We start from the raw sequence: 12,831 nt of genomic DNA on the forward strand, positions 1-12,831 counted from the left end.
ACAATTAAAGGAATGTATTTAGCTAGAAAATATCAAAAGAATCTGTCTTGGGCAATCGATGACAGCCAAAGTAAGTGGGAAAAGGTGTTACATTAGATTATGAGTTAAACATCACTTAAACCATATCATGTAATCATGTTTTTTTTCCAACACCCTCATGTGGAAAGCTGTATGTGTGAGCAATATGGCCCGTGTTAAGGGAATGACCCTCCTTGTCAGAAGTTAGTCCCAGGACTCAAATTATACTATATAAACTCATGCCAGAGATGAAGACTCACATATTATGTCAGGTTGATCTTGAGATTAGAGGACATCTAGAAAGGTGAGTAGATGGTACATTACTGTACCTAACCAAGTCATTTTTACAGCAAGATTTAGAAATAGCAGCAGTATGATAAAACTCATGGATGATGAGGTAAATATCTGAACATTTGAGGATGTAAATGACAAAGCACTCTCTGATTTACCTTATATTTCAGCCCAAATATTGCTAATCTACTGCATTACAGGTTGCAACTATTGAGCGATGAATTTCTCAGTCGATGGCAACGTCACACACGTCTCTCTCAACGTCAGAGACACGTTTGTCACGGCTTTGACAAAGAACATTATTGTGGTGGCACTGTGGATCTCCATCAACTACATCAATGGCACATTTGTCCACACCTTCTTGAAACACGAGACCTTCAATGTCAACCCTCGCTACATCCTCTTCATCCACCTGGTGATCAATGACATGATCCAATTGACCATTGCTGTCTTCCTGCATGTCATAAGCTACATCCTGTTCACAATCAATGTGTCTTTTTGCTGCTTTCTTTTGATGATTGCCATTTTTACCACTTTGAATACTCCTGTGAACCTGGCTACCATGGCCTTAGAGCGCTATATAGCTATATGTATACCGCTGCGCCATTCTCAGATATGTACAGTGCGCAGGACCTACATTCTCATTGGCATCATTTGGATCATGGCCACGATTCCAATTTTACCTGACCTTTTCATTCTCTTGGCCACAGAACCACTTCAGTTCTTCCACTCCAAAATATTCTGTAGCCGAGACTCACTTTTCCGCAACCCGTACCTGATAGAGAAGAAAAACATTTCCCACGCTGTGTATCTGACTGTTGTTTGGTTCACTCTTTTCTATACGTATTTCAGGATCATGTTCACTGCCAAGGCGGCGAATGCGGATGCCAGGAAGGCTCGCAACACCATCTTGCTTCATGCTGTACAGTTGTTAATGTGCATGTTCACCTACATAGGCCCTTTGATTGACAGCCTGATGCTATATATATTTTCCACACACGCGCTGGAGATCCGGTTTACTAGCTATGTAATTGTTCATATTTTGCCCAGGCTTATTAGTCCAATAGTTTATGGGCTTAGAGATCAGACCTTTTGTAAGTATCTGAAGAGGTACCTGATGTGTCGGGTGAATGAGCATTTATCCTCAAAATGTGTCCCTTTCAAACACCACCAGCCAAGGGAAAAGGTCTTTATAGATCACATAGCAGGATAATTCTTCTCCATGTGTATATACTCTATATTTTCAGTGGTTTATTTTGAAAGGTGTGTAACTAAATTCATTTTCTCATGATATATATATATATATATATATATATATATATATATATATATATATATATATATATATATGTGTGTGTGTATATATATATAAAGATATATATATATAGAGATAAAGGGTTTTATTGTTCTTCACCAAATAATTATGGCAGCAAGCTGAATTGTAATGAAAATGTGGAAGAAAAAATGTGTAATTCAATAGCTATCTATCAACTGAGTGTAAAAAAACCCCATTAAGGACACCTGCTCTTTCCATGAGACTAACCAGGTGAATCCAGATGAAAGCTATGATCCCTTATTGATGTCACTTGTTAAATCCCCTTCATTGTAGATAAAGGGAGGAAACAGATTAAAGAAGAATTTGTAAGCTTTGAGACAATTGAGACATGGATTGTCTGTGTGCCATTCAGAGGGTGAATGGGCAAGACAAAAGATTTAAGTGCCTTTGAACTAGGTTCTTAATGCTTAACAGTTTCCTGTGTGTATTAAGAATGGCCCACCACCCAAATGACATCCAGCCAACTTGACAACTGTGGGAAGCATTGGAGTCAACATTGGCAGGCATCCCTGTAGAATGCTTTTGACACTTTATAGAGTCTATGCCCTGACGAATTTAGACTGTTCTGAGGGCAAAAGGGGGGCTCTAACTCAACATTAGGAAGGTGTCCTTAATGTTTTGTACACTCAGCATGTATGCATGTATACACACCAGTGCCTTCAGAAAGTTCACACCCCTTGACTTTTTCTTCCACATTTTGTTGTGTTATTCGGAATTTAAAATGGCTTTAAAAATGTTCTGATTGTGTCACTGATAAAAAATAAAAATGTAAAAAATAAAAAGCTGAAATGTATTGAGTCAATAAGTATTCTTATGTTACGGCAAGCCTAAATAAGTTCAGGAGTAAAAACATTCTTAACAAGTCACATAAAAAGCATGGACATGGAATAATAGTGTTTAATAGGATTGTTGAATGACTACACCATCTTTGTACCCATCACACACAATTATCTGTAAGGTTCCACAGTCAAGCAGTGAATTTCAAGCACAGGTTCAACCACAAAGACCAGAGAGCTTTTTCAATGCCTCGCCAAGGGTACCTATTGGTAGATGGGTTAAAATTCTAGTAAGCTAAAATATGGAATTGTTTTAAGGTGGCCATACCATGGATCATTTAGCTATTTGATTTGGAATTTTAGGACCCCTTTGGGTGTACAATAATATGCAAAAGTTATTTGATAAAATATTTTATTTGGCCTTTACTACTACAGCCCATAGAAATGTACTGAATAACACATTCATACATTTACAAAATAAATCATAATGTTTTAAAATGCATGTCCTATGTCTAGGAGATATAAGAAAGCTCAGGAAAATACACTGCTCAAAAAAATAAAGGGAACACTTAAACAACACAATGTAACTCCAAGTCAATCACACTTCTGTGAAATCAAACTGTCCACTTAGGAAGCAACACTGATTGACAATAAATTTCACATGCTGTTGTGCAAATGGAATAGACAACAGGTGGAAATTATAGGCATTTAGCAAGACACCCCCAATAAAGGAGTGGTTCTGCAGGTGGTGACCAGACCACTTCTCAGTTCATATGCTTCTGGCTGATGTTTTGGTCACTTTTGAATGCTGGCGGTGCATTCACTCTAGTGGTAGAATGAGATGGAGTCTACAACCCACACAAGTGGCTCAGGTAGTGCAGCTCATCCAGGATGGCACATCAATGTGAGCTGTGGCAAGAAGGTTTGCTGTGTCTGTCAGCGTAGTGTCCAGAACATGGAGGTGCTACCAGGAGACAGGCCAGTACACCAGGAGACGTGGAGGAGGCCGTAGGAGGGCAACAACCCAGCAGCAGGACCGCTACCTCCGCCTTTGTGCAAGGAGGAGCAGGAGGAGCACTGCCAGAGCCCTGCAAAATTACCTCCAGCAGGCCACAAATGTGCGTGTGTCTGCTCAAATGGTCAGAAAAAGACTCCATGATGGTGGTATAAAGGCCCGACGTCCACAGGTGGGGGTTGTGTTTACAGCCCAACACCGTGCAGGACGTTTGGCATTTGCCAGAGAACACCAGGATTGGCAAATTCGCCACTGGCGCCTTGTGCTCTTCACAGATGAAAGCAGGTTCACACTGAGCACATGTGACAGACGTGACAGTCTGGAGACGCCGTGGAGAACGTTCTGCTGCCTGCAACATCCTCAAGCATGACCAGTTTGGCGGTGGGTCAGTCATGGTGTGGGGTGGTATTTCTTTGGGGGGCCGCACAGCCCTCCATGTGCTCGCCAGAGGTAGCCTGACTGCCATTAGGTACCGAGATGAGATCCTCAGACCCCTTGTGAGACCATATGCTGGTGCGGTTGGCCCTGGGTTCCTCCTAATGCAAGACAATGCTAGACCTCATGTGGCTGGAGTGTGTCAGCAGTTCCTGCAAGAGGAAGGCATTGGTGCTATGGACTGGCCCGCCCGTTTCCCAGACCTGAATCCAATTGAGCACATCTGGGACATCATGTCTCGCTCCATCCACCAACGCCACGTTGCACCACAGACTGTCCAGGGGTTGGCGGATGCTTTAGTCCAGGTCTGGGAGGAGATCCCTCAGGAGACCACCCGCCACCTCATCAGGAGCATGCCCAGGCATTGTAGGGAGGTCATACAGGCACGTGGAGGCCACACACACTACTGAGCCTTATTTTGACTTGTTTTAAGGACATTACATCAAAGTTGGATCAGCCTGTAGTGTGGTTTTCCACTTTAATTTTGAGTGTGACTCCAAATTTGATTTCCATTGATCATTTTTGTGTGATTTTGTTGTCAGCACATTCAACTATGCAAAGAAAAAAGTATTTAATAAGTATATTTCATTCATTCAGATCTAGGATGTGTTATTTTAGTGTTCCCTTTATTTTTTTCAGCAGTGTATATATTTTTGTTGGCACAAAACTACCTCCATACTTCCATTCATTTGTATGGTTTAAATTCAGAGAGTCCAGTGGCACTGTTTGGTGTCGTAGACCAACCATTATCATGTTTGTGAGAGTCTCCCCTTTCCAACGTGGGGTCATATTAGTTTGTAGCCCAAAGGATTCGAACGCTACAGACGTTTTCGTAAGAAGGCTGATTTTCAGGATATCTCATGGTCTGACAAAAACACCACTGTCGCTCGGCGACCTTCCGACGCAGATGCGGACAGCCGTAAATTGGTTTTTGATGGGGGTTGTTTTATGTTACTTATAGCCTTTTATTAATGGCTGTGATAGGAGAAAGCTGAGGATGGATTAACAGTATTAGTTATTACACAATACTAACATAATTGACAGAGTGAAAAGGAAGCCCGTACAGAATAAAAAAATATTCAAAAACATGCATCCTATTTGCAACAAGGCACTAAAGTAATACTGTCAAAACTTTGGCTAAGCAATTAACATTTTATCCTGAATACAAAGCACAATGTATGGAGCAAATCCAATAGAACACATTACTTAGTATCACTCCATATTTTCAAGCTTAGTGGTGTCTGCATTATGTTATGGGTAGGGCTGTTACGGTGACCATATGACCAACACACCAGCGGTCACGAGTCATGATGGCAGTCAACTTCCGCGTGACCGTTTAGTCATGTTAATTAGGCTTCTCCAAGCGCTGATGCAGCGGATGGTCATTAGTAGCCTACCAAACTTGCTAACTGCCTGGTACTCAGCACTCCATTGTTCCTCTAATCACTCTGATATCAATGCAAATGTTTCGGAAATCTAAATCAAACACTTCATGAGAGCCCATGTTGCACAAAATTTCTATAGGATATGGCACAGCGGTCTAAGGCACCGCATCTCAGTGCTAGAGGCGTCACTACAGACCTAGTTCCATTCCAGGCTGTTTCACAACCGGCCGTGATTGGGAGTCCCATAGGGCAGCGCACAATTGGCCCAGAGTCATCTGGGTTAGGGCTTGGCCAGGGTAGGCCATCAATGTAATTAACTGACTTGACTAGTTAAATAAAGCTTAAATAAAAGATTGTGAGAAAACAGAGTGATTGCCTCCATGAAAAAGAGGATCCCATCGGCTTTCTATATGCTAGGCCTATTATATTTATTTATCAACTTTCCTAATATTAAGTACAATGCATCTCTTTACAACAGGAGGGCAATGCAAATTAAGTAAAGGAATAGCTTCCTCCAGTCGCTATTTAAGTGCATAGATGAAATTTTTTTCCCGTGCCTGGAGACAGGTGCATGATAATGGTCCATTTTAAATCCAAACCAATTTCACACATACAGTGCATTCGGAAAGTATTCAGACCCCTTCACTCTTTCCACATTTTGTTACGTTACAGCCTTATTCTAAAATGTTTAAATAAATAAAAATTCTCATCAATCTACACACAATACCCAATAATGACAAAGCAAAAACAGGTTTTTAGAATTTGTGAATTTATTACAAATAAAAACCAGAAATGCCTTATTTATGTAAGTATTCAGACCCTGTGCTCTGAGACTCGAAATTGAGCTCAGGTGAATCCTGTTTACATTGATCATCCTTGAGATGTTTCTACACCCTGATTGGAGTCCAGCTGTGGTAAATTCAACTGATTGGACATGATTTGGAAAGGCACACACACCTTTCTATACGGTCCCACAGTTGACAGAGCATGTCAGAGCAAAAACAAAGCCATGAAACAAGATTCTCTGATCGGATGAAACCAAGATTGAAATCTTTGGCCTGAATGGCAAGTGTCATGTCTGGAGGAAACTTGCCACCATGCCTACGGTGAAACATGGTGGTGGCAGCATTATGCTGTGGGAATGTTTTTCAGCGGCAGGGACTGGGAGACTAGTCAGGTTTGAAGGAAAGATGAACGGAGAAAAGTACAGCGATCCTTGATGATAACCTGCTCCAGAGCACTCAGGACAGACTGGGGAGAAGGTTCACCTTCCAACAGGACAACAACCCTAAGCACACATCCAAGACAACGCAGGAGTGTCTCTGAATGTCCTTGAGTGGCCCAGCCAGAGCCTGGACATGAACCTTTTCTAACATCTCTGGAGAAACCTGGAAATAGCTGTGCAGCGAAGCTCTCCATCCAACCTGACAGAGCTTGAGAGGATCTGCAAGAGAAGAATGGGAGAAACTGCCCAAATACAGTTGTGCCAAGGTTGTAGTGTCATACCCAATACGACTTGTGGCTGAAATCGCTTCCAAAGGTCCTTCAACAAAGTACTGAGTAAAGGGTCTGAATATTTCTAAAAAAACGTTTTTTTGCTTTGTCATTATGGGGTATTGTATGTAGATACATGTTTTTAAAGCTTTAATACATTTTAGAATAAGGCTGTAATGTAATTTTTGGGGGTAACAGTAAGGCTGTCTGAATACTTTCCGAATGCATAATATTATTTAGTATATGTAAAGATGAGATTAAATCAAAAATAGTCTGATGGTGACAATATTAGCCTATGACTTGTGAATGATGTATTTGCCGCTGGGAAATTCAAGGCATTATCAAGTGCTTGTCAAATTGTGACTCGTTTCAGGAAACTAGAGTCACACTAGAGTCACGACTTCACAGGAGAGGCATTTAAACATTTATTATTATTTATCAAAAAAACATTTTTGGCAGAATTGCCTTCTGGAAAATGTAAACTTTCATGTGCTTACATAACAAACGTGTATGCCATCTGTAAATACGAATAAAGTCGTTAAATTCCTAGCCTGGTTGGTTTAGCCACAGAAAAAGTCAGGAACCTTCCCGCTAGCCATGATTGGCTGAAATAATGAATGGGCTGGACATTCCGAGAGATGAGTTTCGGATTGGTCTGCTGTGTAGCATCTGTCTATAAAATGGAGCTGCTCGTTGTGTGTAGATACCTTTCTACTGCAGTATTTTCTAAAGATATAATGTTAGCCATGGAGAACTGCAAATGCGTTGCTACTGCTCTCAACCAGAGTGACTTTGACACAGTGGGCCAAGTAAGCGAAACAATAAAAATGGAATGACACAGGACTAATGAAAGGGGTTGCAGTCTGCCGGGAAGCATTCATCCATGTACAGTGCCTTGCAAAAGTATTCATCCCCCTTGGCGTTTTTCCTATTTTTTTGCATTACAACCTGTCATTTAAATGGATTTATATTTGGATTTCATGCCACAAAATAGTCGAAATGGTGAAGTGAAGTAAAAAAAATACAAATAAAATGTGCATATGTACCTTTACTATGGATCTGGTGCAACCAATTACCTTCAGAAGTCACATAATTAGTTAAATAAAGTCCACCTGTATGCAATCTAAGTATTTATTTTACCTTTATTTAACTAGGCAAGTCAGTTAAGAACAAAATCTTATTTTCAATGACGGCCTAGTGGGAACAGTGGGTTAACTGCCTGTTCAGGGGCAGAACGACAGATTTGTACCTTGTCAGCTCAGGGGTTTGAACTTGCCACCTTCATGTTACTAGTCCAACACTCTAACCACTAGGCTACCCTGCCGCCCCAGGGTGGGGCGGGGTATAACATGATCTGTCACATGATCTCAGTATACAGTGGGGAGAACAAGTATTTGATACACTGCTGATTTTGCAGGTTTTCCTACTCACAAAGCATGTAGAGGTCAGTAATTTTTAACATAGGTACACTTCAAATTTGAGAGACGGAATCTAAAACAAAAATCCAGAAAATCAGATTGTATGATTTTTAAGTAATTAATTAGCATTTTATTGCATGATATAAGTATTTGATCACCTACCAACCAGTAAAATTCCAGCTCTCACAGACCTGTTAGTTTTTCTTTAAGAAGCCCCCCTGTTCTCCACTCATTACCTGTATTAACTGCACCTGTTTGAACTCGTTACCTGTATAAAAGACACCTGTCCACACACTCAATCAAACAGACTCCAACCTCTCCACAATGGCCAAGACCAGAGAGCTGTGTAAGGACATCAGGGATAAAATTGTAGACCTGCACAAGGCTGGGATGGGCTACAGGACAACAGGCAAGCAGCTTGATGAGAAGGCAACAACTGTTGGTGCAATTATTAGAAAATGGAAGAAGTTCAAGATGATGGTCAATCACCCTCGGTCTGGGGCTCCATGCAAGATCTCACCTCGTGGGGCATCAATGATCATGAGGAAGGTGAGGGATCAGCCCAGAACTACACTGCAGGACCCGGTCAATGATCTGAAGAGAGTTGGGACCACAGTCTCAAAGAAAACCATTAGTAACACACTACGCCGTCATGGATTAAAATCCTGCAGCGCACGCAAGGTCCCCCTGCTCAAGCCAGCGCATGTCCAGGCCCGTCTGAATTTTGCCAATGACCATCTGGATGATCCAGAGGAGGAATGGGAGAAGGTCATGTGGTCTGATGAGACAAAAATAGAGCTTTTTGGTCTAAACTCCACACGCCGTGTTTGGAGGAAGAAGAAGGATGAGTACAACCCCAAGAACACCATCCCAACCGTGAAGCATGGAGGTGGAAACATCATTCTTTGGGGATGCTCTTCTGCAAAGGGGACAGGACGACTGCACCATATTGAGGGGAGGATGGGTGGGGCCATGTATCGCGAGATCTTGGCCAACAACCTCCTTCCCTCAGTAAGAGCATTGAAGATGGGTCGTGGCTGGGTCTTCCAGCATGACAACGACCCGAAACACACAGCCAGGGCAACTAAGGAGTGGCTCCGTAAGAAGCATCTAAAGGTCCTGGAGTGGCCTAGCCAGTCTCCAGATCTGAACCCAATAGAAAATCTTTGGAGGGAGCTGAAAGTCCGTATTGCACAGCGACAGCCCCGAAACCTGAAGGATCTGGAGAAGGTCTGTATGGAGGAGTGGGCCAAAATCCCTGCTGCAGTGTGTGCAAACCTGGTCAAGAACAACAGGAAAGGTATGATCTCTGTAATTGCAAACAAAGATTTCTGTACCAAATATTAAGTTCTGCTTTTCTGATGTATCAAATACTTATGTCATGCAATAAAATGCAAATTAATTACTTAAAAATCATACAATGTGATTTTCTGGATTTTTGTTTTCGATTCCGTCTTTCACAGTTGAAGTGTAACTATGATAAAAAATTACAGACCTCTACATGCTTTGTAAGTTGGAAAACCTGCAAATTCGGGAGTGCATCAAATACTTGTTCGCCCCACTGTATATACACCTGTTCTGAAAGGCCCCAGAGTATGCAACACCACCAAGCAAGCGGCATCATGAAGACCAAGGAGCTCTCCCGGACCAGGCAAGGAAGGCATCTCTGCTGTGCCACAGCAGAGATTGGAGTATCTGTCTTTAGGACTACTTTAAGCCGTACACTCCACAGAGCTGGGCTTTATGGAAGAGTGGCCAGAAGAAAAGCCATTGCTTAAAGAAGAAAATGAGCAAACACATTTGGTGTTCACCAAAAGGCATGTGGGAGACCCCAAGCATATGGAAGGAGGGTCTCTGGTCAGATGAGACTCAAATTTAGGTTTTTGGCCATCAAGAAAAACGCTATGTCTGGCGCAAACCCAACACCTCCCATCATCCCGAGAACATCATTGGCAGGGACTGAGAAACTGGTCAGAATGGAAGGAATGATGGATGGCACTAAATACAAGGAAATTCTTGAGGGAAAGCTGTTTCAGTGTTCCAGAGATTTGAGACTGGGACGGAGGTTCACCTTCCAGCAGGATAATGACCCTAAGCATACTGCTAAAGCAACACTCAAGTGGTTTAAGGGGAAACATTTAAATGTCTTGGAATGGCCCAGACTTCAATCCAATTGAGAACCTGTGGAATGACTTAAAGTTGCTGTACACCAGTAGAACCCATCCAACTTGAAGAAGCTGGAGCGGTTTTGCCTTGAAGAATGGGCAAAAAATCCCAGTGGCTAGATGTGCCAAGCTTTTAGAGACATACCCCAAGAGATTTGCAGCTGTAATTGCTGCAGAAGGTGGCTCTACAAATGATTGACTTTGGGGTGGTGAATAGTTATGCACGCTCAAGTTCAGTTTTCTTTGTCTTATTTCTTGTTTTCTTCACAATAAAAAATATTCTCGATCTTCAAAGTGTTGTGTAAATCAAATGATACAAACCCACACAAAGTCTATTTTAATTCCAGGTAAGGCAACAAAATAGGAAAAATGCCAAGGGGGTGAATACTTTCGCAAGCCACTGTATACGGGTAAGAGTCTTGCTATAGTTTCAGATATTATACGTTTCTAAATTTGTCAGAAAGTCGTTTTCATTGCAAGTTATAGCTAGTTAGCTAGCTAGAGCATGGAGCATGGATTAGCATTCCAAGTGAAGCTGGCTGAGAGAATGCCAAGAGTGTCCAAAGCTGTCATCAAGGCAAACAAAGGCTGGCTACTTTGAAGAATCTCAAATATATTTTGATTTGTTAAAGTTTTTTGGTTACTACGTGATTCCATATGTGTTATTTCATAGTTTTGATGTCTTCACTATTTATTCTAAAATGTATAAAATAGTGAAAAGAAAAACCCTTGAATGAGTTGGTGTCCAAACTTTTGACTGGTACTGTAGATTCCTTTGTTCATGCGGGAGCAGTTCACTCTCTCCTAACAAACGCACCATACGTTGCTGCTACTATTTTATTTATTTTGTATCCTGCTGCTCAGCCACTTTACCTCTGATTGTATGCATATACCTACAGTTGTAGTCGGAAGTTTACATACACTTTAGCCAAATATATTTAAACAGTTTTTCACAATTCCTCACATTTAATCCTAGTAAAAATGCCATGTCTTAGGTCAGTTAGGATCACCACTTTATTTTAAGAATGTGAAATGTCAGAATAATAGAGAATTATTTTTCAGCTTTTATTTTTTTCATCACATTCCCAGTGGGTCAGAAGTTTACGTACACACAATTACTATTTGGCACCATTGCCTTTAAATTGTTTAATTTGGGTCAAACGTTTTGGGTAGCCTTCCACAAGCTTCTCGCAATAAGTTGGGTGAATTTTGGCCCATTCCTCCTGACAGAGGATATTTGGCTAAGGTGTATGTAAGCTTCTGACTTCAGCTGTGTGTATGTATATATATACAGTGCCTTGCGAAAGTATTCGGCCCCCTTGAACTTTGCGACCTTTTGCCACATTTCAGGCTTCAAACATAAAGATATAAAACTGTATTTTTGTTGTGAAGAATCAACAACAAGTGGGACACAATCATGAAGTGGAACGACATTTATTGGATATTTCAAACTTTTTTAACAAACCAAAAACTGAAAAATTGGGCGTGCAAAATTATTCAGCCCCTTTACTTTCAGTGCAGCAAACTCTCTCTCCAGAAGTTCAGTGAGGATCTCTGAATGATCCAATGTTGACCTAAATGACTAATGATGATAAATACAATCCACCTGTGTGTAATCAAGTCTCCGTATAAATGCACCTGCACTGTGATAGTCTCAGAGGTCTGTTAAAAGCGCAGAGAGCATCATGAAGAACAAGGAACACACCAGGCAGGTCCGAGATACTGTTGTGAAGAAGTTTAAAGCCGGATTTGGATACAAAAAGATTTCCCAAGCTTTAAACATCCCAAGGAGCACTGTGCAAGCGATAATATTGAAATGGAAGGAGTATCAGACCACTGCAAATCTACCAAGACCTGGCCGTCCCTCTAAACTTTCAGCTCATACAAGGAGAAGACTGATCAGAGATGCAGCCAAGAGGCCCATGATCACTCTGGATGAACTGCAGAGATCTACAGCTGAGGTGGGAGACTCTGTCCATAGGACAACAATCAGTCGTATATTGCACAAATCTGGCCTTTATGGAAGAGTGGCAAGAAGAAAGACATTTCTTAAAGATATCCATAAAAAGTGTCGTTTAAAGTTTGCCAAAAGCCACCTGGGAGACACACCAAACATGTGGAAGAAGGTGCTCTGGTCAGATGAAACCAAAATTGAACTTTTTGGCAACAATGCAAAACGTTATGTTTGGCGTAAAAGCAACACAGCTCATCACCCTGAACACACCATCCCCACTGTCAAACATGGTGGTGGCAGCATCATGGTTTGGGCCTGCTTTTCTTCAGCAGGGACAGGGAAGATGGTTAAAATTGATGGGAAGATGGATGGAGACAAATACAGGACCATTCTGGAAGAAAACCTGATGGAGTCTGCAAAAGACCTGAGATTGGGATGGAGATTTGTCTTCCAACAAGACAATGATCCAAAACATAAAGCAAAATCTACAATGGAATGGTTCAAAAATAAACATATCCAGGTGTTAGAATTGCCAAGTCAAAGT

General features: G+C 41.5%; 1 protein-coding gene across 1 annotated transcript; it reads left to right on the forward strand.

The window, feature by feature from the left end:
- The first annotated feature begins 448 nt into the window (after positions 1-448).
- Positions 449-1,585, forward strand: LOC115143647 (odorant receptor 131-2-like). Its single transcript, XM_029684126.2, has one exon. It carries the CDS (start codon positions 527-529, stop codon positions 1,520-1,522), a length of 996 nt encoding a protein of 331 aa, XP_029539986.1. The 5' UTR covers positions 449-526; the 3' UTR covers positions 1,523-1,585.
- Positions 1,586-12,831: the final 11,246 nt, after the last annotated feature.

Source organism: Oncorhynchus nerka, linkage group LG15 (assembly GCF_034236695.1).
Source record: "Oncorhynchus nerka isolate Pitt River linkage group LG15, Oner_Uvic_2.0, whole genome shotgun sequence".
NCBI classification, from domain to species: domain Eukaryota; kingdom Metazoa; phylum Chordata; class Actinopteri; order Salmoniformes; family Salmonidae; genus Oncorhynchus; species Oncorhynchus nerka.

Excerpts from the sequence above, each read along its gene's own strand:
- LOC115143647 (XM_029684126.2), top strand. The coding sequence starts at position 527 with ATGAATTTCTCAGTCGATGGCAACGTCACACACGTCTCTCTCAACGTC.